General features: G+C 47.8%; 9 protein-coding genes across 9 annotated transcripts; 3 read left to right on the top strand and 6 right to left on the bottom strand.

The window, feature by feature from the left end:
• Positions 1–70: 70 nt before the first annotated feature.
• EDB93DRAFT_1142221 (uncharacterized protein) lies at positions 71–6631 on the bottom strand. Its single transcript, XM_041449328.1, has 25 exons — positions 6478–6631; positions 6164–6329; positions 5661–6109; positions 5127–5609; positions 4875–5075; positions 4546–4824; positions 4260–4490; positions 4137–4208; positions 3902–4082; positions 3278–3843; positions 2995–3219; positions 2477–2933; positions 2048–2423; positions 1947–1998; positions 1857–1892; positions 1710–1808; positions 1605–1659; positions 1509–1555; positions 1388–1459; positions 1242–1336; positions 1030–1192; positions 798–974; positions 352–746; positions 233–296; positions 71–174 (listed from the first exon to the last, which is right to left on the bottom strand). Exons 1-25 carry the CDS (start codon positions 6562–6564, stop codon positions 151–153), a joined length of 5052 nt encoding a protein of 1683 aa, XP_041308243.1. The 5' UTR covers positions 6565–6631; the 3' UTR covers positions 71–150.
• Positions 6632–6683: 52 nt separating this feature from the next.
• EDB93DRAFT_1142223 (uncharacterized protein) lies at positions 6684–7995 on the bottom strand. Its single transcript, XM_041449329.1, has 6 exons — positions 7789–7995; positions 7520–7736; positions 7333–7466; positions 7045–7282; positions 6917–6993; positions 6684–6862 (listed from the first exon to the last, which is right to left on the bottom strand). The coding sequence occupies exons 2-4, from the start codon at positions 7652–7654 to the stop codon at positions 7165–7167; spliced, it is 387 nt and encodes a 128-aa protein (XP_041308244.1). The 5' UTR covers positions 7655–7736; positions 7789–7995; the 3' UTR covers positions 6684–6862; positions 6917–6993; positions 7045–7164.
• Positions 7996–9674: 1679 nt separating this feature from the next.
• On the top strand, positions 9675–11444 carry EDB93DRAFT_339239 (uncharacterized protein). Its single transcript, XM_041456132.1, has 4 exons — positions 9675–10069; positions 10130–10477; positions 10535–10980; positions 11031–11444. The coding sequence occupies exons 1-4, from the start codon at positions 9782–9784 to the stop codon at positions 11197–11199; spliced, it is 1251 nt and encodes a 416-aa protein (XP_041308245.1). The 5' UTR covers positions 9675–9781; the 3' UTR covers positions 11200–11444.
• Positions 11445–11843: 399 nt separating this feature from the next.
• On the bottom strand, positions 11844–13963 carry EDB93DRAFT_1084403 (uncharacterized protein; the record flags this gene model as incomplete). Its single annotated transcript, XM_041445831.1, has 8 exons — positions 11844–11990; positions 12037–12189; positions 12248–12721; positions 12771–12904; positions 12963–13209; positions 13263–13529; positions 13584–13652; positions 13703–13963. The coding sequence occupies 8 exons, from the start codon at positions 13961–13963 to the stop codon at positions 11844–11846; spliced, it is 1752 nt and encodes a 583-aa protein (XP_041308246.1).
• A 222-nt stretch (positions 13964–14185) lies between these two features.
• Positions 14186–16265, bottom strand: EDB93DRAFT_1142240 (TRAUB-domain-containing protein). The gene is made up of 9 exons (XM_041449330.1): positions 16188–16265; positions 16081–16131; positions 15931–16027; positions 15512–15878; positions 15389–15463; positions 15250–15339; positions 15054–15187; positions 14582–15001; positions 14186–14533 (listed from the first exon to the last, which is right to left on the bottom strand). Exons 1-9 carry the CDS (start codon positions 16192–16194, stop codon positions 14320–14322), a joined length of 1455 nt encoding a protein of 484 aa, XP_041308247.1. The 5' UTR covers positions 16195–16265; the 3' UTR covers positions 14186–14319.
• A 76-nt stretch (positions 16266–16341) lies between these two features.
• EDB93DRAFT_1142248 (uncharacterized protein) lies at positions 16342–19890 on the top strand. The gene is made up of 3 exons (XM_041449331.1): positions 16342–16481; positions 16801–18881; positions 18933–19890. Exons 1-3 carry the CDS (start codon positions 16460–16462, stop codon positions 19680–19682), a joined length of 2853 nt encoding a protein of 950 aa, XP_041308248.1. The 5' UTR covers positions 16342–16459; the 3' UTR covers positions 19683–19890.
• Position 19891: 1 nt separating this feature from the next.
• Positions 19892–21231, bottom strand: EDB93DRAFT_1225510 (small GTPase superfamily). The gene is made up of 10 exons (XM_041451210.1): positions 21098–21231; positions 21011–21050; positions 20903–20954; positions 20764–20846; positions 20624–20694; positions 20523–20561; positions 20432–20470; positions 20367–20379; positions 20189–20314; positions 19892–20132 (listed from the first exon to the last, which is right to left on the bottom strand). Exons 1-10 carry the CDS (start codon positions 21143–21145, stop codon positions 20023–20025), a joined length of 621 nt encoding a protein of 206 aa, XP_041308249.1. The 5' UTR covers positions 21146–21231; the 3' UTR covers positions 19892–20022.
• A 1-nt stretch (position 21232) lies between these two features.
• EDB93DRAFT_1204991 (fungal-specific transcription factor domain-containing protein) lies at positions 21233–25041 on the bottom strand. The gene is made up of 15 exons (XM_041450976.1): positions 24850–25041; positions 24720–24796; positions 24637–24664; positions 24275–24581; positions 24208–24219; positions 23930–24156; positions 23618–23879; positions 23464–23562; positions 23397–23406; positions 23245–23336; positions 23093–23183; positions 22789–23034; positions 22474–22679; positions 22289–22417; positions 21233–22204 (listed from the first exon to the last, which is right to left on the bottom strand). The coding sequence occupies exons 1-15, from the start codon at positions 24957–24959 to the stop codon at positions 21569–21571; spliced, it is 2532 nt and encodes an 843-aa protein (XP_041308250.1). The 5' UTR covers positions 24960–25041; the 3' UTR covers positions 21233–21568.
• A 426-nt stretch (positions 25042–25467) lies between these two features.
• Positions 25468–26704, top strand: EDB93DRAFT_339926 (uncharacterized protein). Its single transcript, XM_041456133.1, has 4 exons — positions 25468–25954; positions 26017–26155; positions 26239–26642; positions 26688–26704. Exons 1-3 carry the CDS (start codon positions 25718–25720, stop codon positions 26508–26510), a joined length of 648 nt encoding a protein of 215 aa, XP_041308251.1. The 5' UTR covers positions 25468–25717; the 3' UTR covers positions 26511–26642; positions 26688–26704.
• The last annotated feature ends 239 nt before the right edge of the window (positions 26705–26943 follow it).

Genomic DNA, 26943 nt, shown 5'->3' on the forward strand with positions numbered 1-26943 from the left:
ACTTACAGATAAATAAATAGACAACATTCACATGCAATTCACATGCTTATGCAGACTTGCACCAGACAGCTTTACGACAATGAAGAAAATTCATTACAGCAAATCTCAGGCATGTACTATGGTAGAGAGTAATAGTCCACATAAAAACAATCAGAATCCAAAGCCGGTCATAGCCTGAGTAGTATCAGGTCAGTCATACGGAACTCTAAGTGCGTCCGCGGGGGAAACTTACAGGCATCATACCAACCATGCCATTACCATTTGCCATTGGCATTGGTGGCGGCTGACCGACATATCTAAGACTCGTGCATTAAATCAAGCATATATTGAACTTGTCAAGATCTTGCTTACCCATTGGTTATCATCAGACGGTTGGCAGGGTTGATAATCGGGGCTTCAGCTTCTTGCTGCTCCTTGGCGGATTCTTTTTTGGTGCGCTCCTTGACCTCCTTCTCCAATGCAGCCAACTTCTCGCGCATAGTCCTTGATACTTGAATTTTGTATGGCATATAGAAGTCATTAAGACCATGTTGCCATGACAGCTCCTCCACAACATCTGGGCGAAGAAGGTCGAAGCAAACGTATAGCATAGCAGCAAAGCACTCTTTGTTGCCGATATCAACGAAGTAAGAGAGCAGATCTTCAGCGACGTCCGTTGAAGTGGAGGTGGCGGCAGTGATGATAGCATCCTTGTACAACTGATCGTGCTTCGAGAGAGATATTGATTCTTCCCATCGAGAGTTTTTCTTCAATGCAAAGTAAGTTTCAGACCATTGTACACTCAAATGATCGTGTACCTTGTACAGATGTGCCGCGAGTCTCCTGAATTCCAGCAGACCATGCTGCTCCAAACGCCGTGCAAGCCCAATATTGTCGAAATTGTCAAAACTGTCAATAGAATCCCGGAGCGTTTTATAGTCTTCTTCTTCTATGAGGAGGTCGTTGTATGCATCGTTCACGGTCTCGATATTCAGCTGCACAAGTAATCAGCTCTCACATAGAGAAGACAACAAGCTCAAAGCGGCTCACATGCTGGACGGCAATGAGATATGCTCGAATCAAGGGAACATGATCAATCTGGCGGAACATACGAACAACCCGCGCGTGTTCGATGCGGGGAATGAGGACAGTGAGAAGATCAGTCAAAAGCGTCGGTTGTTCTTGAAGATAGAATGTGAGCGCCTTGTAATATCTAGAAATTTGTTCTAGCAAGAAGCATCGTCAAATCTGCGAGAACCCACATTTCGACATTGGCAGCCCGGACAATAACATCTTTGAACTGGTTGTGTTCCCAAGCATCAGCTGAACGTTCAATCATCGCCAAAGCTGCATTATCCTGGAACAACCATAAATATTCATCGATAAAGTTGGGGACAAGAACACGCACAAACTCGTCGTATTTGATATACAGGAAAACCAACTCGGGCCAGAGATGAGCCTTTTCAGTAGCTTTGATGACCTAGATAAGGTCTGAGGACACATGCCGAGATAACGTGTATGACACCTGCCTTTGGGATGTTGATTCTCGAGACGAAAAGCTTGAGGTGTTCCATCACTGATTAAACGGAGATGAGATACTGCTACGGAGAGAACAATATGCTTACGTTTGCCTGGCCTGTACTTGCTGTATAGGATGGACAACTCGGTGAAGATACCCATCTGTCCAAATGATCAGAGTTGAAAATGCCAGATGTTTGAAAAGCACCTACGTGCGCTCGCTCCAAACTCAGAGCAGCTTCAAGCAAGGACAGAACTTCATCAAAGTAGCCACACCGTTCATAAGACCGGAGCAAGGCGGCTACTTCTTCCTAAATTAATAGTGAGTGTAGGACATGGTTACTAGAATGCTAACTCACCGCGTGGACTACGATGTTCAAACCACAAATTTGCGCCTGTGACGATAGTCAGGAGACGACCAACCGAGCTTCACATATAAAATCACTGACGAGTCTGAACTCAGCTTTCTCGATACATGCAGCATGGACTTGCTTCCAAACCCTTAGGTAGGGGTCAGCTCAAGATTGATGCTTTGAAAGAATGAGCGTACTGAGTGTTCCCGGCTTTCCGGGCACTTTCCACAGCTGCTTGATTCTCGCCAAGGTAAATGAGAGTCGTGGCAAGACGTGCCCAGTTGGAAATACTGGTGAACAGTAATTTGGCAGCCTGGTACAGTTCGTCCTCGAAGCACTTCTCCCCGACCTCCAAGATATCAGCAACATTAGTCATAGCCAGGAAATCCTCCATGTCATGGAGACGGTCAGTCTTAGCGTATGCATACGCAAGTTCGGTGTCAATCTTAGGTTCGCGAAGTGTCTTGCGAGCCATTTGAAGGAAGCGGACAAGATCATCATGTTTTCCAGCGTGACTCGAAATTTCAATGACCTCAGCGAAGTTGGAGGGGTCCTCAGCCTTGATATACGAGTCTGAAGAAGAACATAAATGACAATACACACACGAGAAATTGCAAACAACTCACCAATGGCGTCCTTGATGCGAAGACCATCGAGTTGAGCCTTGGCAAGTCTGCTCCATACTTCTGGCTTGTTGGCCTTGTTCGCATAGTCTAAACCACGGTCAATGGAGGCGATATGCTCGACGAGAACATTGATAGCCATTGCATGCTGATCGTATTTCTTGTAGATCGTTAGTGCCTCTTCATACAATCCATGGTCAGTGGCAATCTTTGCTATCTCTCCAGCGTCATAGTTCTGGAGCTTGTTGATGTAGCCAACGACCTTCCCTTTGTCTGCGCGGATTGAGGTCAGGAGAAGCAGGTTCTGGAGATTGCGATTGTCGCTGAACGGAGAGGGCTCGATGACAACTTTCTCAAGAAGCTCGATCAACTCGATTGGGAGGTCAGCCGAGAGGAATGCCTTTACGGTTACTGAAACATCATCAGGGTCTGTGCACTCTGGGAGTGCGGTCGCGACGATCTATTCAATAGCGGATGAGTGTCTAAGAATGCGTAGTCAAATTTGTTTAATTTGATCTCACCTGATCAATGAGAGCCCTGCGGTGAATATTGTCATGGACAAGCACCTGCGCCCAAAGCTCAGGCTGGCGACGCCTCACGAGATACCGAGCCTGCTGCTTGAACATCGAGTTGTCATTGGTAATACCAATAAGCTCATCATCACAAAAGCCCTTTGCGTAAGCGATATAGGCAAGGTAAGGATCCCTGGCCTCGCAGAACTTTCCGACAACCAGGGGCTCATACAACTATGGAACCAGCAAGTGAGCATGCCGGCTCATTCATTCGCGAGATAGCATGACTCACGTTGTTTTCCTTCAAGAATGTTTCTGGGTTGTTGTTGCTGTCGATGAAAATCTTGGCCATGGCATTGAAGACCGCTGGGTCCTGGCTGCCGGACTGAACGCGAGCCTCCAGCCAAGGCAAAATAAGCTTCAAACGGTTGCGTTGCTCAACTTCATTCACAAGCTCATCAATGGGGAAATTTCCAGTGACGGAGGCAAGTAAACCCTTGATGGTTGTCTCGTCGCAATCCACATCGAGCAAGCCCCCAACAACCTGGGGCGTTCGGACCGAGTTAACACGCTGCACATACACCTCAATGAACTTTGTGAGTCCGTTCTGATACAGGTAAAGAACCAGGTCGTGCACGAAGTCGAAGCGGTCACAGACAATGATAAGGGGGAGTTGATCCGGGAGCTTTGCCTCTTTCAGGAAGTTCTTGACCTTCTCAGGGTTGTAGTAGTTGCTCTCTCTGCAGATTCGCTCCACCTCACGGATTTGACCAGTGCGAGTAGCGGCCTGGATGTACTTGAAGTGCACCTCGGGATCCTCACTGAGGTTAACGATGGAGCCAAGGTAGTAGTAGAGGCCTGCATTATAATCAGCGTTTATTAGCCATTCATTCTAGTCACATGCGACGGAAATCACCTTCAAATGTCTTAAACGATTCAAACATCTCAATGAGCTTCACAGGACCCAAGATATCAGAGTACTTGGTGGCGATCTGGATTACAACCTGCAAGTTCTGCCGGATGTTAACGCGCAGCATCTCCTGCATGCATGCCATGGACTGCTCTGTTGTTAGACGACTGAAGTAGTTCACTAGCCACTTTGGAAATATTAGGCCCCACCTCCTATTGACAGCAATAAATCGAAAGCTCACCTCCGGCTGTAGACCGCTAGTATGAACAATAGCGCGTTTGATGTCCGCTAGGTCTTCATAGTGTTCCAGTGCCTTCCCACAGATAAATGAGCCATGATCAGCGCTTGGTCAAACTTTACTTACTCGTTGGAGTAAGCCTGCCTTCTCGCAAAGATTGGCAATTCGGGGTCTATCATAGTTGGTGAACATCTCATTGCCGAGGATGGCATCGGCAACTTGAGGAGCATGAACGAGATTCATCTCGAGCAAGCGAGTCTGCAGATGACCTTGCTCAGGTTTGTTATCCTTCAATGCGTCGAGAAGGAACGAGGTTGCAGGCTGAATCATATTCTGTGACATGAAAATGTCGACAACCTAGGAGAATGACAAATATAGAGCCGACGATCACACAGATAGGAAGTAGCCTTACCCTTTCCATGTCCACGAGCGGCCCGTTCTCGTCATTGACTAACTGACTTGCGAACTCGGCGCCCTTTTCTGCACTTGTCCTCATGATATGCTGTAAAAGAGAGATATAATCCGGGGTGTAACCAACTTTTTTCGAGTAGAGGACAATCTTCTCAGTCTGTCCAGTCTCTGCGAAGCAAGCGATGACCTTATTGGGAACGTTCGCTCGTAGGTAGACACTTAGTGCCAGTGTCATGTCATGTAACCGCACAATGTCCCCCAATTCCTCGCTGCATGTGAGCTTCAAAGAAAACTTGAGTAAGAGAAAAACACAAGGAAGAATGACCTCACCTTGTTCTCCTTAAGCCACTTCTCAAGCAATTGCTTCCTTCCCTGCTGCAACACCGGGCGCGCGAGTTCGAGGGACTCGAAATGGTTGAGCTCGCCCTTCTCCAGTAAAATACCGAAGTACTGCAAAATCGGCGACAAGCCACCAGCAGGCGCCGGGGCTTGTTTGAAGGACTCGATAACTTGCGCAGTCCGGAGTATACCCTACGTGGCAATATATATTAAAACGATAATGATCGACAATTTGAGACCTACCCTGGGAGAGTTTGCAGCAACTTTTGCGGCCTCGCCGTACTGTCCACTGGAGAACAATTGCTGGTACTGCTTGATATAAAGGTCGTCAGCGCCAGGGAGATTTGCACGACTGGAAAGCTTGAAAGCAAGCTCCGTGTTATTGAGGGTGGTCAAAATGTACGGAATAATGGTCTGCTCGTCAACGCTGACCGAAAGAACTTGACCCTTCTTGTTGACACCAATGATACCATTCGACGCTTCATGCTCAGCAGTGACGAAAATCGTGTCACCAGAAATGCGGTTCATGTATACACATGCACCGCTATCCAGATCATACAGGTGAATGAAACCGTATTTTGTGACCAGGAAAACGATGCCATGTTTCTTCGACACTTGCATTGCCACCGGGAAATCGTTAGTAGCCTCTGGAGGGAAGTAGACATCTACTGCCTTTTTCACAAAGGGAGGATCAGGAGCTGTGTGGTCGATTTCAACGACATGGAGCTAGTAAAATGTTGAACATTCTGCACGCTTCACGGTCACAGGAAAACAAACCTTGGCACCTGTCGCTGTCCTGACTGCAAACGCAAACAATTTGGTGACGTGTTGGTGCCCGTCAAGTTTCAGCTCCGCAAAAGTAGCTGCATGCCCCTCAATAGGTTGACTGACGCCTCGTTCACGACTATACAGCTGCATTGCACCCTTGACCTTGAAAGCCGAGGGATTTGTCGTATTGCCAGTAATGCCGATGAGAACTAGCCATTTCTCGTCCGGAGTCACACGGTAGTTGATAATTTGAGCCCCAGTCAATGTCGCATGCCGATCGAATACTTTCTGAGGCGGTGAAGTCTGGTCTGAGATGCTCCAGTGGTACACAGCCGTGTCGGTGACCATACCGATGGTGGTGTCCGAGACCCACTTCCAGAACACGACATCTTCTGCGTTGACGTGTGACTTGACTTTTTGCTTCGTTTCAATGTTGAAAATCTGAAGCGTTCGGGCAGCTAGAGTGAGAGCTTTAAGCAATTCGCTCTATTGTAATGCACACATAACCATACCCTTCAAAGCGAGAATTTTGTTGTGAGGGTGCATAATGGCAGAGTCTGCACTTATCGGTCTTCGTAAGACATTATTGGCATCCGCAAGGTCGATGATAACGACTTGATTTTGTTCATTAATCTTCTCTCGTACGCAAATGAAGTGGTCGGACTCCAGGGTCAATGTCTATGAAACGCGAGGCCACGCGGTCAGTTATCTCGTTTATAGTACAGCTGCACACACGACACTCACCTGCAAAATTATAATAAAGCCCAGCGCACATGAATAATTGAGCATCTTCTGCTAACAACGGTGCCAAATGGGCTGCGCGTACCTGAAATCCAATTGAACTTGGCTGTATGGCCAAACTTGAGAGTTGAAGATGCTCGCAAAATGTAATGGGCTTCGAAATATCGGCCATAGCGCAGAACTCAAAGCCGGACGCGGCACTGGCAGTTGAAGGAGACGTGGGTGTTGGGTTAGCGAAGCTAAGGTAACAAAAGTTTACCTTTGTTTGTCTCTCGTTTGCAAATGACCAAATTGCGGGTAAACCAACAAATATGACACATGGAAGGCATGTAAGTACATAAAATCTTATTTCACTAACATTCTATTCTATTCTTCTGACAGTGCCAAAGCTTCCTGCTCAAGATCATCCCCCTCTTCGAGTGTTGCCGGTGGAGCTGCATTGCCATAGTAAAGACGTTGCAGGATAATGGCTTTGAAAAGCGCTTAGTGACGTGTTGTAACTCGTGGGGTGCAAAGACGCTTACCACAGTCTACTGATAGTTGGAACACTGCACACACCTTGAACTGCAGGGGTGAGCCCTGAAGAAAAAAATACACAGTCCTGACCCGACATCAAGGCGCTGGAGTAGGGCAATGTATCGAAAGAACTTACTTGAACGAGTCGCCCCCCACCCATCCAAGGAGAGTTGAAGCACGGAAGCCATACAGTGATCGCTGTTTGTAATTACTGCACGAGGGAATGTCAGTCAAACGTGTGGACGTCTAGTGTCGATTACCTGATCAACTGCGGAATAGGCAGTGTGCTCTCCAGTCCCAAGGCGACAAACCCTAGTATCGTAATGTATAGGTCCGATCGACTAAAGATCAAGAACAATATCGCTGAACATAAACTGAACGGCTCAATGAATGAGAAGAAGCAGAAATTATGAGTAACGCTCACATGAACCCAGCAAGAAATTCAATATGTTGAGCATATGTATGCCACTGCCAAAACGAAAGGGGACGGGACGACGCCCCGAAGTTTTCAGGGCTCACACGTGGGCGGTATCGAACGCAAATGTAGAGCAAGGCCAGCTGATGTGATAGTAAGCTCGTCACATGCAGTGAGGCCACAACATACAACATACCTGCGCTATTATCATTAAAATGGACTGCACGAGCAGGGCAAGCTCGAAATGATCACCCAACCAGAAAAAACATCGAGTTATGTTTGCAATTAGTCTTCGGTGAAACAATGGAGGGGTTAGAGGGTGTGGAATCATGTCAGTGCTGCAGGGTGCAGCAGAGTGATGTCAGAGAGCTCACAGAATGGCGCAGACATCACGAGAGAATCCTGTAGAGTCCCTGGGTAAAGAGTTAGCAAACCGTGTATTAGAAGAAACATAAAAAACTGCACTTTTTGCGAACAATAGACACAGCTTGATCGACATAAACCAATGGGGGCCCAATGGCCATTCCGACTGCAGCAACAGTGGGTATCCATGACGCCATGAAGAAAGTTCAAGTTTCGAACCTGAATTTACTTAACCGAGTGTGGGGATGAACTCAATGCAAAATTGCACAGCCACCATGACCTAGTGCTTTTATCGGGTTAGACTTATTGAGTCATAGAAGTTGAGCTTATCCGGCCGAGTTCATTGAACTTACTGCAGGCAGGCCCGAAACATTAATTCTGCGAACATTCTCTGGAGCGAAGGAGATAACGTTCGTACCTCAATCCTCCACTAGCAGGAGTGCTTTGATAGAATGTGACAGATAGAAACTCAAGATTTCGTGCCATGCCCCTCCGATGCGAAGGAACTTTCTTCTTCATCACCGCAATGGCGCATAGTAATCGGCTCAGATCAATCTACGGCGCAACGGCTGGTCAGCGTCCAACAGAACTGCGCAAATCTCATCCAGATTTCACATAATCCTGTTTCATCACACAAGGTCTACGTGCTGCTTTACTTGTGTACATGAGTTTTCAGCATCCTGCCATTTGTCTGGCGTTACCCGCCTGTCTGCAAGCAAAGCAGACCGCTTTTGTTACTAAGTATGCTTCTTTGATCTTCTTTAATTTTCACTTCGAATATTTTTTTTATCCCCTGCGTCCAGATCTCTAACTATGGTGGCTACATCACGACGCGGACGTATTCATTGTTTAAACAAAGCCTAAGTAGGTATCTAACTTGTTTTCTGACGCTCATTAATAGGTACTAACAAGTGCCATAGCAATGATGTTGTTGTGGTGCACACAACCTGTGCGAGGAACCTCGGGTCTAGTTTGCGAAGGGGAAAGCAAGTTGATGTTGAGCCAGCCTTCGTGCCCCTTTAAGGGCTTAAAGAGATTCCGGTTCACGCGGCCATCTTTCAGCTTCCATTCTTGACGGATGGGCGAAGACGACCATTGTTAGTTTTGGGGACCTTAGCATGCAAGTTGGATTCCTCGAAATCTTGTGGAGCCGCATGCCTGCCGGCAATCACCCTAATAATGCAGTACTCGCCCTTGCGGTGAGCTGCCAATAGCCTCAGTGATAATGCTGTGTGTCCGGCTCCTTTCTGCAACACTTGATCCGCAGAGCCTTGATGGAACCCGTGAGGTCACGCATCATGGTCTTCTCAAGGTCTAGGGGTGATGCATCGCTTTTCCTCGTTGTGTGGACTGTCTTGTAGATGAAGTGCGGTCGTCCCCTCGTACAACAATACACAGCGGCCTCCAGCGAGGAGTCGCATTCCTCGAATGGAAATCCTTTGCTAGCGCGCGGAGACGCCTTTCACATCGTGTTTTGCTAACGCAGACGCTGAATGAGTTTCAGCACCCTCAGGCGTGTATTGTCATTTTCTTCCTCATAGACCGTGTCTAGATTCAAGCCCAGCAGTTGGCGCGAGGTCGTTATAATGGACGCTTTTGGTCACTCTTCATTTTTCCCCTGTGGCAGCCAATCAAGGACGCCCAGCGGAGCCTCCGCGAGAAGGACAACAACTGGCTTGGCTAGTGGAACACAGGCCCCTAAACACAATTTCACCATGCCGATATGGCCTGATGGTGGAAGTGAATTATTCATTTTCACCGTCGATTCGTTATGCATTGTTATTGATTGCATCTGCGCCAAATCTGCGCGTTCCTTACCTGATACGAGCGCGAAGCGTTGTGCTACTTGCCTTATGGATTTACTGTATAGAATGCGCTAGGGTGGCCTACAATTACATGCAGATAATGATCGTGGACCAGTGGATTGGTATATATCTTCCAAGTTGCAGTGATTCCGGTTAGACTTCCTCACCATAAAGTTTTCCCCCCTGGTTCCACTCAGGTACTGATTTAGCCTAAAGTTCTTCCGCGGCGTCAATTGTCAGAAATTTGCTTCCGTTTTGTACTTGCCTTCTCTGGTCCAAAGTGAACTCTTATGTCTCCGCACGTCCACAACACTTTCGACCGTTATTCTACAATGGAGCACTGCTACCACGATGGGGACCAGTACTATGATACAAGCCTCCCGATTTCTACGCATTATGATTATACACCCTATCAACCTTATTCGTATTACATTCCCGACAACATGATGCTTGCGATGACGGACCTGCAGGGAGAACAACAATTAATTCAGACGCCTGTTCATGAATATCATCCCCAAACTTTTGACAACTTCACCTCTTCCTCTATCCATCCTGTATCGTCAGATTCGTCATGTCCAGTAAGTACAGTAAAACCGTCGCTTGTTATCGAACGATCAACTCATCCGGATTTAACCCAGACGTCGACTGATTTCCATGATGCAGCAGCGTATCCCAGCATCCCGACATATTCTGCTGACAGAAGACCGTCGTATCCCCCAAGCTGGGCACAAGACGTCAGAAATAGCTCCACCCATGTCGCAGCTGCCCAGTCGTCAGAGTACCGAGCAACAATCGCGCGTCTCAGCGATGATTTTCTCGCAAGCGCGTCGTCGCTGTTTGGAGGATCTACTTCACGCACTAGCAACACATCCTCTACCTTGAGTGGTCCCGCGACCCCCCGTCAGAGCCCTATGCAAAACAGCAATCTTGTTCCTACCAGAAAACGCTCATCGGAAGCCATGAATGAGGAGGTCTTTGTTGATCAGGTACCAGCGCTTGTTACTCGCCAACCACAATTGAAGATCTGACGATCGAAATTTTAGCAACTTGACGCTCGTGCATCCGTCCAAGATTCAAGATACCTTCCTCAGCCTCATATGATCGTTCCTTCTCAAAATAGAGTTGTGCGTGAACGTCGCCTTCCTCAGGGTTCATCGCACAGCAGCGAGTCACAAGGACTTCTGCGGTCCCCCGCTCGCCCTTTTAGACAGTCGCTTTCACCAGATCTGCTACTATTACGTGAGGAAGGGCGGCCGGCGGCCCATCAGGCCAACAAGAGGCCCCATCGCTCCGAGGAGATCACCCGCCATTCTCAAACCATTTCAAGTGTCCCTGCAACGTGGTCAGCGCCAGTAGAGCCTGTCATGAAAGTTAGTGCCTCGAGGAAGACTGGTGAGCAGAAGAAGCAAGCCCTTGCTTGTTTATTCTGCAGAGAAAGAAAGATAGCCTGTGGCAGACCCCCTGCCCATAGCCCAGACCAGACCTGCAAGTAAGCGCTGTCATGATGTGCTAATTTCCTCTTTCTGACTACTTCTTCAGCCAATGTGCACGACGTCGAATGAAATGCGAGTATCCCACAGAATCTCGTCGCGGGCAGCACAAACGCATTCGCCGCAAACCGACCGAAGATTGTATTGCAGCTTCTAATTCCTCTTCGGCTTCGCAATCAGCACCAAATACACCACCCGTCATTGCGTTGACGGCTTGAATGAATACCACGTGTCATTGTACAACACATGTTTTGACGACCGTTCAATGAGACACATTAGATATATGTATGCGATATTGCCTTCAAGGGCTTTCTGTGACTTTCGACCACGTATACCTACTTCATATCGATTCCCTTTCTAATTGTTAACTATTATTACCTGACAGCGTCAGTTACTCTCTTTGCATTCCTACTACCTTCATTGACTTAGCATCTCCAAACATTATGTTCTTCGTCCGCATTCTCTTACTGTATGATTTTTCTCATCATTGGACTGCAGTATATTTACTTTAATAATATCAAGATCTTGTCGTTGCGACTTACATAGATCACTTCCACCCCTGGGCCGAGCAGCGTTCATGAAATATGTTATGTAGGAAGCATGAAGGTGGTAAGCGCTCATCCCAGCGACTGAATGAAATTCTTTCGCGAAGACTCGCGGAGCTGCTCCATGAAAATTCAGGGGTGAAATATATAGATTCCAGAGCATTTAATATGATTCGAGAAAGTATATTCGACGGTGTAAAAAATGGAAATGCGCCCGAGAAAAATTCTCGGTCAAAGCGTGAGCGAAACGTCCCAAAGGTGTTCCAGAGAAAAGACCAAGAACACCGGTAATAATATCGTGTGCATATATCTCATTATCACCGCCCGTTGACTGTGGCAGTCGAGTCCCTCCGTAAGCCCGACGGGCCAGGTACGGGATGTAGTTCTGGGGAAAGAGGTCTCTTATTCGGATGGTCTGGAATTTTTTCGATCTCCTTCTTTGCCGCTTGCCAAGCCTCAAGGTTCTGCAACCATTAAGATAAATTCCGGAACAGTCAAAATAGAACCTACCTTTTTGCACCAGTCCCTGTGGATTCTTGCCATGCTGATAGTCATCTCCCTTAAATCGGCAACTTTCTGACGCTGAAAGCGGTCTAAATCGGCCTGGATCGTGGAACTTGAGTACTTGAGATCCTGTGCTGAGAGGTGCAGCGCATCTTCCAGCTATGGTAAAATGCAGTTAGTTTAATGACGAGCGACAGGGGAAATAGCAAAGATATACCTGTGAGATGGTCTCCCGCGTCTTGCTGATACTACTACGGCGCGCCGTTTCAGGATCAGTGTCCATCATCCCGTGGAGCGTGTAACTTAAAGCATTCAAAAAGCCCATACCAGGTGCTCGCCGTTTATATGGACTGGGTCCCGGGTGAGGAGGCAGGTATGCTGAACCCGGCTCCTCAGCCTCATCTTGAGGCTGGTTTTGGGTTTGACTTTGACCTTCCGAGCCCTCAGCAGGGCTGCCTGGCGACCGCAGGCCATTAACGCGACCTTTGGATAACGCTTCATCCAACCTCTTTGCCTCTCGTTCGCTCTTTTCATATTCTTCTAGCAGCTCGCGCTTGTTTTCCAACGCATCCTGGGTCATCTCATATTGAACGTGTTTTTGGTGACGATAGGCTAGCAATTTCTTGATGATCACTGCGAATTGCGCGTACTCATGGAGAGGCTCAGAAAAGTTCTGTTCAAGTTCCTGGAGCTACGAAGGAGTGAGACGGGTGACTTTGAACAGAAAAGGGCAGACGCACCAGTCTAGTTGTTGACATATATGTCGTGTCAACAGCTTGTCCAGTCTTTTCCATGGCAGCGGCCAGTGCTCCACTTTCGTTCAAACTGTATCCGTTGAGAGCAGCGCCAAGTTCGGAGTAATCTTGAGCATTCTCTAACATTAAAAAAGGTCATTGATAGTTCAGTTGTACAATTTATAACGCCGGTCGCACCTGACCATCGCTTCAAGGTCCTCCGAGTAACCTTCTCCATCGGTCCACTGAGATGATTTGCAAATTTGTTGGTGAATATCTCAGAGTCCACAGACCGCTGATCAGGGTGTCTCAATGGGTGTGTTGCTGAAGGACTTGGAAGGGCAGCGTAAGCAGAAGCAGCGCTCTGATCTGTCGGGTTATGTGAGGGTGCTTTGAGAATGTTCTTCGGAAGGAGGGACAAAGGAGCAGAGTGCAGTACTTCCGTCTATTCAGCAACAGTTAATCAGGTGCTAGGAGGTTGAAATGAACTCCACAGACCCAAGATACCTCGCCATCGAGAAAACGATGGAATACATGCTCGTTGGACAAGATAGGGTGCCGAGCGATGCGATTCAAGAAAGTCTGTAACATTCGCTTCCGGCGTGCGATCATCGCGGCATCTTCCTTGGCCTTTGCTTGCTTCGTGGCATAGTCACCAATAGTTTGCTTTGATGGAATTGGTGGAATAATGATAGTCGGATACAACTTTATGAGGCTTGACCTCAAAGACTCGAACTCCGAGTACCGATGTCTTGCTTCAGCATTCTATATCGTAAGGTTAGGAGGGGTGCATCCAATTGAGAAGTGGGTTGCACTTACACCTGCACGAATAACGTAGGTAATGTAGGGCGTGTTCGAGTTCAATGACGTCTTCTGCGCATCCGTTATCTTATCTCCTTATTAGCAAGTTCGTCTAGACGACTGAAAGAGCGACGCACAAGAATCTCGAGGTCCTCCCCAGAGTGCAACCACTGATCTCGCCCACAACAAAAGTCATTCTTGTATGTTGACTGCGGGTGCCTGTTGGTTCCAGAGGAAGGAAATGGACGACTTAGTGTTGGGCTTGTCGATGAGAGCACTCGAGCGGGATGGCGGGGAGAAGAAGGCGCAGATATGTTCACCTTCGATGTGGATGATGTTTCGGAAGGTACACGATCGATATCGGTCTCGAACGGGTTCTCGTCCTCAAAATTGTCCATATCAATGTTCCAACTGTGTGTATCCTCGAGTCAGTTGAGGAGCTTTGTGAGGTACAGTTCTGCAGGTCCAATTCGAACTAGCTAGAGCACAGCCGACCCCGAGAAAGTCTCTGATGTAGACTATCTGTGCAAGAAGATGTTGCAAGCTGTAAAATGTTAAGAAAGTTTGTTCAATGAATGCTTAACAACTGCGTTTTGGGCTGTGATTGTCCACTGAGAACACCACTTGTCATCGAGCGTCTATATTTGGCATGTGCCTCATATATTGGCCTCATACGTATGCGCCACTTTTTTAGAACTTAAAATGTGGCAAATGCTCGGAAGGGCAGGACGCAGGGAACTAGTTACATGGTGGACTACCCAAAGACTCTAAAGCCGCTTTTCAGTGCGGCATCAATCTGTTCTCGCATCGAAGCATCTTCATCCATCCTATCGTCTGTACTTTGCGTAGAATTCTCGAATCCTATTCCGAGTAATGAAGCAAATAATTCATCAATTTGTTCCTCATGCCAGCTGCCTTGCGTTGTGATTGGAACCATAAAGTTTTGAATTTTTTCGTGCACCTCATATCTGTGAGAGATGAGCATCTTGTAGCAGAAACCCAATAGATTTACCCACCGTAACTTGCGACCTTTGCTGGCTTTGGTATCGACATGCTTCTTGGCCTTTTTCTGTTTTTGGACTTCCATCCAATCCTCGTTGCCTCTGCCTCCGTTACCGCGAGTATCAATGATGTCTCGTAGCAGTTGATGATAAAAATCTGTATCGTCAAACACCTCTAAATCATTTTTAACCTCCTCGTCACCTCCGTTACTTTCATCAACCCCTAATCGAGATTCTTTACCCCGGTAGACTCTTGTCCGTTGCAAAACCTTATCGTGATCCGCCAGCGTTTCATCAACAAGTTGAGAAGCGGACTTCAATGCTTGCGATGACTTTGAGAATGCATTGCGATTCGAAGGCAGCAGAACAGACGGGGCAACGGCCTGAATTTTGGTTGACCACTTATTCAGAGTCTGGACGAGATAAGGATGGAAACTTCCAGTGTTCATTAGCCAGTATGAAGTGATCGAAAAGCAAACGAAGATACATATGCTCCACAGAAGCTGCTGCCTGTGTGGCTTCCCGAAATTCTGAAGCATAATCTTTTACAGATCTCACATCGCCAACTTTACGCCGTTTCCGAGACGGAGGAGTGATCGCCTCATTGGTAGATAGTAAGCCCTGTGAAAAGCGAATAAACGTTGATAAGGGGGAACAGGGTGGTGGCGATTCATTAAACGTGCCTCTTGCAAGCGAAACAATTCATCGGACAGAAGCTGTGCCTCTGCCAGCATATTTACTAATGATGGCTGGACATCGTCGTAATCTGCAAGCTGCGTGGAGGTGAGGAGGAAGTATCAAGAAATTAATCGGCAGGCTAACCGGTGGGAGCCGATTTCCTGCAGCAACAGCTTTCTGCAGATGGATACGTGCGTCAAGTAGCGAGTCCCACAATGCCTTCAAACGCAGTCAGAAAAGCAAGATAAAAAGCACAATTAATCGCACAATTTGTTTCGAAACGGCCTTCCCTTTTTTGCAGTCCTCGTCACGCGTTTTGCGCAATCTCGAAGAAAGATTCTCAGTGTGCTTTGGATCTTCATATGGCGTCGTGCTTTTGGCCGCAAATGTTGTAGGAATCAACGTTGAGGCATCTGGTTCGCCCTCCAGTTCGCTCTGAGAAGATGGGACTTTCTTATTTGATTCTTCCTCGTCTTCGTCGCGCTCCAATTCGCTCCCAGTCTCCTCTTCCTCCTCATCGTCATCACTGCCATAGTCGCTGGCGTCAGATTTCATCAATTGCTTTCGGGATGTTGTTATGCCATCATATTTTGGGTCAGCTATGCTGTCTTGCAGTTTGCGTAGCCCAGAGGGCCTAACGAGGACTTGAAGATACGGACCGGAGCAAAATGGAAGGCGAAACTTACCCGACGTCAATGTAGTGATCGCGCGCACCGCTGGTATCATCTGCAAGATCATTATCTTCCGGATCATGGGTTGTGACCTCATCTTCTGGGTCAAAATCTACAAATGGCAGAGTCAGAGTGAATGATGAACGACCATGACGAAGCCCTTGCCCACTGGTGCAGCATCCTGAAGCTGAGCGATCTGTTCCGCGAGAGAGATGCCTGTCACGTTAAAATTTTCAGTCTCTTTTTGTTGAAATCCACACCCACGAACTCACGCTGCATGAATGAAAATGATCAGCTGGACAAGGCCCGGCACGGTTGTCATTTTCAATATGAGTTGTTGTTATGTAATCGTTACGGACGCGCCCGTGGGACTGGCGGTTTGATAGGCCAAAATTATCGAGCATAATATTTCTTCTTTCTTCACCACCGTCACCAGCGACATTGTAAAGTGGCCTTTCGCCGCTGCCAGTATTGACAACGAACAAGCTGCAGAGAACAGCCAATCTGGAGTCTATATCTTATCCATGTTATTTGCAGTCAAAAGATGCACAGAAATCGTGTCTCCAGTGAGTACTTCTTCTTTCTCATTTCGGATCCGGACTTGTTGTTTTGAGCCAAGATTTTGTCACGCGACAAAGCTATCGCTTGTCGATACTCGATACTGATCTCTTTACATGTAATACGATAGCCCGACCCATGGCTAGTCTGATTGCTACTTGCTTTATGCGCGTGTCTTCTCGGGAATATTCCGTATTTGCATTATTTTATTTTTCCATTTGCTTCTGTGAATATGTCAAGGGTAGTCCAAGTGGATCATCATTTTATCTCCTATTGTCCTCTCCCTGTCTCTCATTTATACGTACATTTACTCATATATCATCTTAGATTATCAAAAACAATCGCCCCCAGCAATGTCTCCTTCCCTCATCCATTCCGCAGGCGCCGCCGTAAATGCCCTCTCTCCAGACGACGAGGACGACAGCGACATATGTCCAGTGTGCGATGGAGATTGCACCTGCGACAACAAACCGCGCCCCCCACCTGCACCGATCGCAAGCAATGGATTTGCGCGTTCTGTTGTTGCTCCATCCTCCACCGCTCACGTTCCCGTAATGCCATCGCTAAAAATCAAATTCACCGTCCCAGCAGGTATGCAGAACAGAGCACGCTTACTGACACCCCAAAACAAAAAATCTCGCGCAGATGGAGTATCCACTGCAGCATCCAACACCACTGGATCAGGAGCCATATCTACCCTTGGACAGGCACAGCGTCTTGCTTCGTCAAGCACCACTGGCCATGGTCATCACACGACCCAAGATTCCACAAGTTACAAGCGCAAAGGCCGTCCATCAATGAGCATCGTCGATGCGCGAAACCCGTCCAGGACTGCGGCAGTAGACCGGCAAATTCGCGGCAACGAGGCCAACACGTTGCCACAGTCACAATCACATCTCCCATCGCAATCTCTTCGTGCACACAAACCAGGTGCATTAAAAGGACCGCGCTCCAATATCACGAGTGCTAAACAGCCGAGGACAAATTTTAAGTCCTCGAGGCCTCCCCAAAACACTAAGGCCCAAGGCACAATCCCAAACAAGGTCTCGGGTTCGAAGAAGAAGAAGAAGAAGAAGCAGGCCTTAATCAGTGACGGGTCTGCTTCTGATCATGGCGATCACAGTACTGATGATCTAGACGACGATGATATTGAGTCTGGTCATTTCCCGACTTTTGTTGCTGCTTCAGATTTGTCGCCGTCGTCAGCATCCGATTCCTCTGACTCGGGCAGCGAATCATCAAGTTTCGACTCTGATTCCTCCCTGGAGGCAGAGGAAGAGAGCTACATTCTTGCAGAACAGAGACGTCATGACAAAGCACGCGTTCGTCGCGAGCTTTTAGGCGACGAGCCTCATCGGCGCAAGGATGCGCATAATAATAATAATAATAATTGGGTCATTCGCCCGCGCAAAAAAAGTGTCGGTCTCAGTGATGTCGACATGGATGGTGACAGTGATGATCATACAGAGGATGAGGACGAGGACGAGGACGAAGGACTGTGTGATGAGGAGGAAGATGACGAGACAGATGGTCAGGCCCCTAGCGTCATCTACACCGGACTCGCGACTGGTTGGTCGGACGATGAAGAGTCGAGCTTCGACGCTGATATCTTTTTCGACAATCTTTCTGATACCAACTCCGATGACAGCTCGTCAGGAGATGAGCCTGTTGAACCTCAAGACACCCAGGCCGATGCTATGATAAGTAGCATTAGCAGCCTGCAGCGTAGTACGGACCTTGAGATGACGGAAGGATGGGATGGCCAGATTGTCTTTACCAATGGCTGTGGCGATGGCCAAGGCGTTTTGGATCTTGCCTTTGAAGCCACCGCTGCCCAACTGTTAGCTTCGGATACTGCATCCATCAGCCAAGACAGCGATGTGGAGATGGGTTCAGAAATGGGAATCGGTGGTGGCGATGGTGACGATGAGGAGGTTGAGTCCGTGATTGGTACCAGTGATGGTGAGACTACAGAAGAGGAACTTGTTGATGCCAGCGGCTTACCAACGTCGCGCGCCATGAGGCTCTTCCGTTGGCCTACAAGTGTGTCTTCCATCAATCCATCATTTACCGTCAGTCCTACAGTCTCGCCAGCTCCTCACAATCGCCGATCAACCACGTCGCACCACCGTGAGTCCCCTCGACCTGCCGACATTCTCGCCAGGAAGGTCTTCTGCGATGACTCGGACCACTCTCAGACGGACAGCGGCGAAGGAAACGCATCTCGTTCCATTCGGAGAATATCTCAATGCGGTGTTCCTATTATGGGACACTTTAAGCAAGCCAGTGATGCCACACAGAAGATGGCCATTCTCACTGGGTCGAATAAAGATGTTCCGTCTCCTTTTCCTCGCCTCACTCAGAGACGCAGACGCATTGATTCTAGCAGCGGTGGAAGTTTCAGTAGCGTATGTATTTTACATGATACGATTTGTTGTCCTATTAACTTTGCATTTCAGATCATGGACGTTCGCGGTCGTACATCCCGACTCACCATTTTCACCCCGTCTTCCGCCTTGCCCCCTCCTTCTTCGTCCGATGAACCCTCGTCACATACCACCCCTGAGCCCTCACTCGCAGAGCCAATTGAACTCGACGATGTGCTAGACTCGTCCTATCTTGACTCTGAACCAGAGATGTCACTAGGGAATGGTACAGCGAGTGAAGGTGAACTCCACCGTCATTTACAGAGCCTAAGTCGTTGGGACCGAGTTCCTGTCGGTACTTTCCGTCTAACTCGCGAGTCAGCAGCATCATCCAATGACATCCCCTCGTCTCCTGGCTGGGCATCCGAACCTCCAAAGACCGCCACATCTGATGTGCTGTCCTACAGTAATGTCATGAAAAGTAGTCCTCTCAGTACCATGCTCTGGCACGATAAGGGACCGCCTCCAAAGGCAACTCCCCGCAAAAACCGATCGGTTGTCATATCTCCTGTACTTCTTCCCGTCCGCGACGGCGACCGCACCCCTACCCATGTGCCACATAATCAACCTTCCCACAATCAACAGCCTCCTCACAAAACTCGCAAAGAGTCTCGCCGCGAGATGAAGATGTTGAAACGCAAAACTCACGGGCCCGTCCACCACCACCACCATCAGTATCATCATCACAACCACCATCCTAACATGAAGTCGCGAAGCATTGGGTCCGTGCAACGCACCAACTTTTTCAATTCCCCTAGTTCCGTCCCACCCCTCAATATATGAACAGTACTGACTTTACAACGCCGTAAATTGCCGATGACGCAATATTTCGAGCACCAATTCACGATTTCTTTGTTGTAAAACCTTTGTGCCACCACCTTGTTACGATCACGCCATTTGTTGTTGTGGTATTTTTCATTCATGCATCATCTATATCGCCCATGTTGCTTCGCTGTTGCATTACACATCGGGTATTGATTCATATATCCCATGCATTGTTCGGTAAATAATGAGTGTCGTGTTATTAGTGGAGTAGTAATGTAAAAAATACAGCATGAATGTGAGCACAGCTCTGAAAGTCCGAGATAAACTATGAACATATGTATCTGATGTGATATCGTTATCACATTATCACGCACCCAGGCCCGGACCCCTTTGCCCGCGTGCTCAATGACACGCGTGCAGCCTCATAGAAGACCTCCGAAACACCTCTATTGTGCTTCGAACTACATTCTGTGATGATCAAGTCAGCTCACGCAAACAACGAGATACAAAGGAATGATAGGCACCAAGATACCGTGATGCTCGTATTCGACGGGCAACTGCAAGACCCTCCTCATACTGCACGGTATGAGCCCCATATCGAGCGAGTCGATCACGAACAGTTCGATCGTCCCGAAGGTCACATTTAAGGGCTATCGCATGTCAGATCATGTTGTAAACTGAGGTTGTCAAGGTACGACTGACCGACTAGGACAAGCTATTTCGAGCACGAGTTAACGACAGAAGATGCAAAGAAATTCATCACGTACCTTCACACCTGGACAGTATTCTACTATTTCATCGATCCACTGTCGAAAGAAATTCAGTTGGACGAACCATGTGAAGGAGGAGCACATGTACCTTCGACTCAACGTTCTCCAGTGACGTTGGGTTGTCAACCTGCGAAGGAAGCATAAACCTAGAGTATCCCAAGAAATGATAAACTTTTTTTTGCAACTGACAGAGAAACAAATCATGACAACATGCGTTTCTGCATAGCTTAGTGATCGTAGTCGGTCAAACTCCTCCTGTCCTAATGAGCCCTTCGAATGTTAGATGTTACAAAGAACAACTAGAGGCATGATATATGCATTTGCCTCACCGGCAGTATCCCATAAGCTGAGCTCCACTAACTGGTCCTCCACATATATATCATGCACGTAGTTCTCGAAGACGGTCGGCTCACTACCGAACCGATGCTAGTCAGTCGCCAAGCAAAACTTTGGGTTAAGTGTGCTCACTAGACTTGAGTGAAGAAGCCTCTCGTGAAGACATTCAATAATGAAGTTTTGCCTATCAGAATAATTATAGTGCTTAGTCTTGAGGAGGGAAGTAGGAAAAGGTCATACCAGAAGCACCATCCCCACATACTACAACCTTTCTTTGTATCTGCCACCCACGTTAGTTGGAACCACAATTACTGAGAACTGTCTCACAGGTCGACGACCAAAGCCTGTTTTCGAGGAAGACCCACAGATTACCATGAGACTCAAAAAGAGAAGTGAGATCGAAGTATGAAGAGTTATTTCCCCAGTTGTGGCGGTGTGTGCGACTTGGTGGGAGTTGTCCCTCGCGTGTCAAACAAGGCTAAACAATGTTCCGGCTCCCATCTTCATGTTCTGATTCAGAATTTCATAGATATAGGAAGAAGATATCAAGAAATGATGAGATATCATACAAGAAAAGAATACCAGAGTAAAAATATATCTGGACAAGAAGGACAACTATATCGTGACAAACAGTATATGAGACGAGGCACCTAGTGAATGTACATCTTACCAATGCAATGTAATACCATATGTATATCAGAGAAAGCAGGAAACGGGCGGCATCAACCCACCGACTCGCCCGAGCATCACTAATAGGCAGGACGAGGAATTTCCTCCTTCGTCTGACGCCCATGAACACTATGACCCCATCCCGAGACCACTTTGTGCCACAAACTCTTGCCAAGTGTGGTGCATTGTGTTTTCTGGAGACTCTCGGCGTGGACCTGACGGTATCTGCCCGTTCATTTGCGAGTAATTTGCCTCGCTACTGAGACCATAATCAAACACAGAGAAATAGCTGGGGAATTGCCCTGCAACAAGTTCCATAGACTGCATCGGCGCCTGTGAGTCGTTGTATCCCGAATTGTCCGAATAATGAGGCGGGTTTTCTTTAACGGGGGACATGGTATACGTGGATGAATCCATATATGTCGGCCCTGCGTCATGCGCTTGTCCTGGGGTCGGGAAAGTCTGTAGGTAAGCCAGAACGTTCGGGTGCACTGCTTGATGCGCGTTTCCTGACATGAGGGGGAGAGGAACTACGGGATTCATAGATGTGGGAGAGCGATCAAAGACTGCCGCGGGCGAGGATGAGGCTGATAGTGAATCCTTCTTCGCGACCAATCGTGTCTTCCCTCCGAGAGTAGCCAGTTCATCTTCGTCGTCATACGGCGAGTACGGCTCAGATGGTTGACGAGTAAGCGGCGAACCTTTACCCTTCCGATGTTCAGTGAGGCAGATATGAGCCTTTTCCCGCAAACCGAGCATCACCTCCTGTTGGAAACTGTTAGTGAAAATGCTTCACCCAAGCCTTCGAAGAGCACATGACTACAGTGAGTGTAAGTGCGAAGGACTTACCAATACGGACTGTGCGCGGAAACCCCTAGCTGCCTTCGAGAATAACTCACAAGCAGAATCCAATTGTACGAACGCCGAAGGGGCTAAACTCATCGATGGACATCTGGTTACCACAGACCCTAATACGATCTATAAATAAAAAGATGAGAGGCTTAATGCCATTTGCGGAGGTCCAAGATACATACAGCGCAAGAGAACAGGTGACCCCAAAGGAACCAGATACGCTCGCTCGGCTCCTTCAGTTGGGTATGAAGGTTGCGCATGAGGGCAACGAGCGAGCCTGCACTGCGATAAGCAGCAATGACCGAGGTGCCATAGGGACTTCCCAGGGGGTCTTTTGGATGGTCGGTTACGGCACGTGCGAAGAAACTTCGGTGGAGGTATAGGAGATCTGATGGAGGAGGCACTGTTAGCGCTCATGTGCTGCGGGTTCTTTCTCGATATATCGCCAAGGAACAAGTCCCACGATATAGTCAAAGTTAGGTTTAAATTTAACTTACTCATTTCCCGAATAGCCAATACAATATGACGTTGCAACATAAGCATCACACTTTCTGGATAATGGGTGTCGGCCGGCCCTGTGGAGACGCCAAAACCGGCAACCTGCAGCGCTGGGGGGACAGGGAAGGCACGGAGTTTGCGGTCAAGCTGGAGGACTGTGGCATACGTCGGTGTTTTGGCACCAAATGCCTGGTCGTGAACAACACTCATGCACTCCGAAGCAAAACGGTGTTTCCAAGCATGGACTGGATAGTGATGTAATGGTCATCGAGGAGAAAATATCCCCGTGGAGTAAGAGCTTACAAATGTTTTCCTCTGACGCATCTGTTGAGTATGGCATTTTGCAATCCATGTGAGCCGTGTAAAATGATACAGGTCGACCAAATGTAAGACACTGCGAATATTGTGCTTCCATAAGGAATCAACAGTACCCACAATGCCAAATGGGGGCGTACCTGCCACGAATCGTATGTATATAGTTCCCAGAATAGCTCTCTGCGACGCAAAGTCTCCTTTTGATCCACTCCCCACCGACTAGGATCTCGGTCTAACGGATGAGGATGTGATGTTAGTATCTCAAACCTCAGGGTGCGATAACGTTACATACGTAGGCCAATCTGCCAAGTGACCCGATGAGCATGATAAAGCAAGGCCCTTGGATATGTACAACTTACACTTTGCGCCACTTTGATAGCTATTCCCATAATAGCCCACCGTGCGCCAGAGTTGGAACCATGTCGGTCCGACATAAAAAGGTAAAAAGTCATGAGAAACTGAAATTGTATGTGTAAGTAAGATATGATCCGAATTTCGTCGTGGTATGCTTACAAGAGCTTGAACGGCATTAATAGTCGGATCTTCGAATAGTGAGCTCTGGAATAACGCAGCTCGAGCTAATTGGTGATATTTCTCGGCTTCGACACTGTAGGCTGGTTGGTGTACATCCATGAGGGTACCAATCGCGAGAACCATGAACACGAGAGACAGTTTGTGTGAAAGAAGGGGATCATCGGAGGGCGGGCCGGCACTGAGGGTGTAAAATTGGGGATATATGTCTTCGTAGAAGCACAGTTGGCTAATGGGATTGTACCTTGCGGAAAATCAGAATTTTCACTATGATTGAAAGAGAAGCGGACAGACATCCATGCACCTAGGCGATAGTAGGTCTGACATATCTCTTGAGCTTTGGCAGGCTCTGGAAGGTACCAACAGAGAGTTCTTAGTCGCACGTTCTCAACATGGATGTTTGTGTGTGATGAGGGGAGAATTGGGAACGCGCCACTTCGCGCGAGAATGTCGGGAGGAAGGACGGTTTGAAGTGCAGCAAGACGATCACCATCAGTCTCATGATCTTCGTTTGCTTCATTCTAGAGATATTTAGAAAATCATTAGGGGCAAATTGAATCACTTGGACGAACCTGTAAGAAATACTGGAGACTTGTAATCAGACGTAGGAACAACATGGCCGAATGAGTATTTACGTACCCAGGAGTTTGCAATGGAGCCAAAGTATTTTGCACCACCAGAAGCATTGATTGATAAGGACCCAAAAGCGTCAACAACCTCGCCGTTCTGCTCTTCTTCCTTGGCTTCGCATCGAGGCATGTTTCTGTTACTTGGGGGCTCGCGCTGCAAAGGAGATTTGATTTTCAACAAGTCATCAGCTAATAGAGGGTGCCTGTCCGAAGAAACAAGAGAGTGGGAATGCCGAAGACCATCTTCTAATTCTCGGACACGTTGACAGAGTTCTGATATTTTCTCGTGAAGCTCTTGAGTTGATGCCAGAACGAACCTTTTGGAAGATATGATCAGATAGTACTCAAACTCGTAGACAATATCACAGTCACCTGTTCCCCTGGCCAGTTGTTAAAGAACCTATGATATTGATGATCAGCCTGTTAGCTTGAATTGAGGTGAGCTGGAGTCGTACCATCTGGACAGATGGCACCACAGCCACGTTTCACGCATGAGCCACAAGGAATTGCTCTGTCACAACGCAACTTTAGACTGTAAAACGAGAAAAGTTGAGTAATGATTATGCATACGTTATTGTGGCTTACCGTCTGCACTCCGCACAGGAAAGACGAGTAGCGCCCTTTCTGCGTTTCTTGGCTGCATCAGCGAAGAGATTTTGTTCCATGCGATTTGGAGAAACTGGGGGAGATAGCATGTGGAGGCCCGAAGGGCTATGTAAACTGATGGCAGGGGGAAAGAAGATAGATGGCCATAATTATCACGGTGTGATGGTTTTCAATTCAGAACTACGTCCAACTAAATCCCGCGCTGATTATTACATAGGATATGTACTTTAACTTCCAAATGTGGATTAAACGGACAATAAACCCCCTTGGCAACCCCTCGGCACGGATGTATTTCTAACGTCGCTGAACCTGACAAGGTGCACGCGGAGTGTGTACGAAATTGGTGACCCCTCTCATAGTAACTTTACTTCCAGAATACATTCTTCTATCAAGATTTTTAAAAAAACACGAGGCTCTACGCCATTTACAAGTCTTCAGTTCATTCATTGCGGGTAAACCTTTTTTTCCGCCGTTCCGTGACTTCCATAATGATTATAGTCGGTTCAGTGAGTGGGCATGCAATCATAGCCTGGACCCTTGGATAGCCTTTTCCAGGTACACGATATGATTTGTCAAAAAGACGGGTCAGGCGCCTTGCACCCCGAGATGTCCGTCCAAAGGAGTAGTACTAGGACATCTGACAGTGGACACCGCTCATAGACTCCGAAAAGAAGCACGGAAGACGCCAGACAAGCGATGACGAGATCAGAAGGACACCCCCCCTCCTTCCTTGCTGGCTGTCGCTGTGGCACCAGCCAGCAATGCTCGACCAGAGATCATATGTGTCGAGTTCAAATACCCGATCATTCGTACTGCCATATGCTTTCGAATAAAATCAACTCACTGCATGATTATTTTGCCTCGAGGCATTCCCGTGACAAGATCTACGTCGTGGGCACAAATTAATAACGCCCTATATAATGGGTTATCGACGTATCAATGTGATAACGACTTCGTAGAGGTCCGTGATAATCGAATGCGCGTGGCAACTTGCATGCGCCATGAGCCTCGGATGAGACATATCTCACTCGAATCCTCCAAGTCCATCATTATCCGCGATTGTCGAACCGAACGCTCCCATCGGGTGAGTATTCATCCATGTTCTTCTACATATAAGCCAGCGTTTGATGATCCTCACATACTAAGGGTGTGATGGTAGTACCTAGTAAGACTAGTCCATGGGAAGTACTGTTTCACTTTTTTTCGCTGCTTTTGGATCTCCAACCGCAGAAATCTCTGCCTTCGCATCGCGAGAAATTATTACCCTTGGTCTTGTACAAAGTAAGTACGTTAATCGTTGCAAATTACCGTCACAGCCTCTCGAAGACTGACCTCATACACTTGGCCTCCGTTCTCCATGGATCACAGTAGATCTGCACACGAAAACAATGGAATGCTCACCATGCGCTTTTAAAAGCCGACTCAAAATCTATGTCCGCCTTGGCCCCTCCGGTGTCTATGATCTTGCACTTGTTCAGCCTGACAGGCAGTTGGTATACTACCACACACTACTGACAAGTCACGCTGAGCAGAGACACTTGTCGATGGCGCTGAACTGTACCGAGTCACAGTCAGCTGATCACTCTCGCGATCATGCCTTTAGCCTGAGATCGGCACGCATTACGATTTGCGGACCATGAGTCGCTGAAACTCTGCGATGCATCGATGAGTATCCACACGGACGAGCCATGATCGCATCTGGGAGCTACTACCTCGGACAGCCTACAATTCCGTGGATGTTTGAACCAGTTATCTTTCCCCACATGTGTCTAGTACGTCTAGACTTTCTGATATGCGTTATTGACTGTTCATCACAGCGACCCTGAATATCAAGCTTCCATTGCTCCCACTAGTAGTGGCGTGGGGGCATGCAACCCAGTAGAACCTAGCTTGACATCAGTGAACCCTATTCGCTGATCAAAGCGGGGTAGAGCGAAGTCGGACCCCACATAATGCCAAACATATTTTGCGGCATTTATTGGGACTATATATTGACGTCGGAACGTTAACATTCCTGCCGGCATGTTTCCTTCTCTTTTGCGCTACCAGTGTCGGTGGCTGGATACACGTGTG

This window comes from Suillus bovinus (genome assembly GCF_016758785.1).
Source record: "Suillus bovinus strain UH-Sbo-P2 chromosome Unknown EDB93scaffold_23, whole genome shotgun sequence".
Classification (NCBI taxonomy): Eukaryota; Fungi; Basidiomycota; class Agaricomycetes; order Boletales; family Suillaceae; genus Suillus; species Suillus bovinus.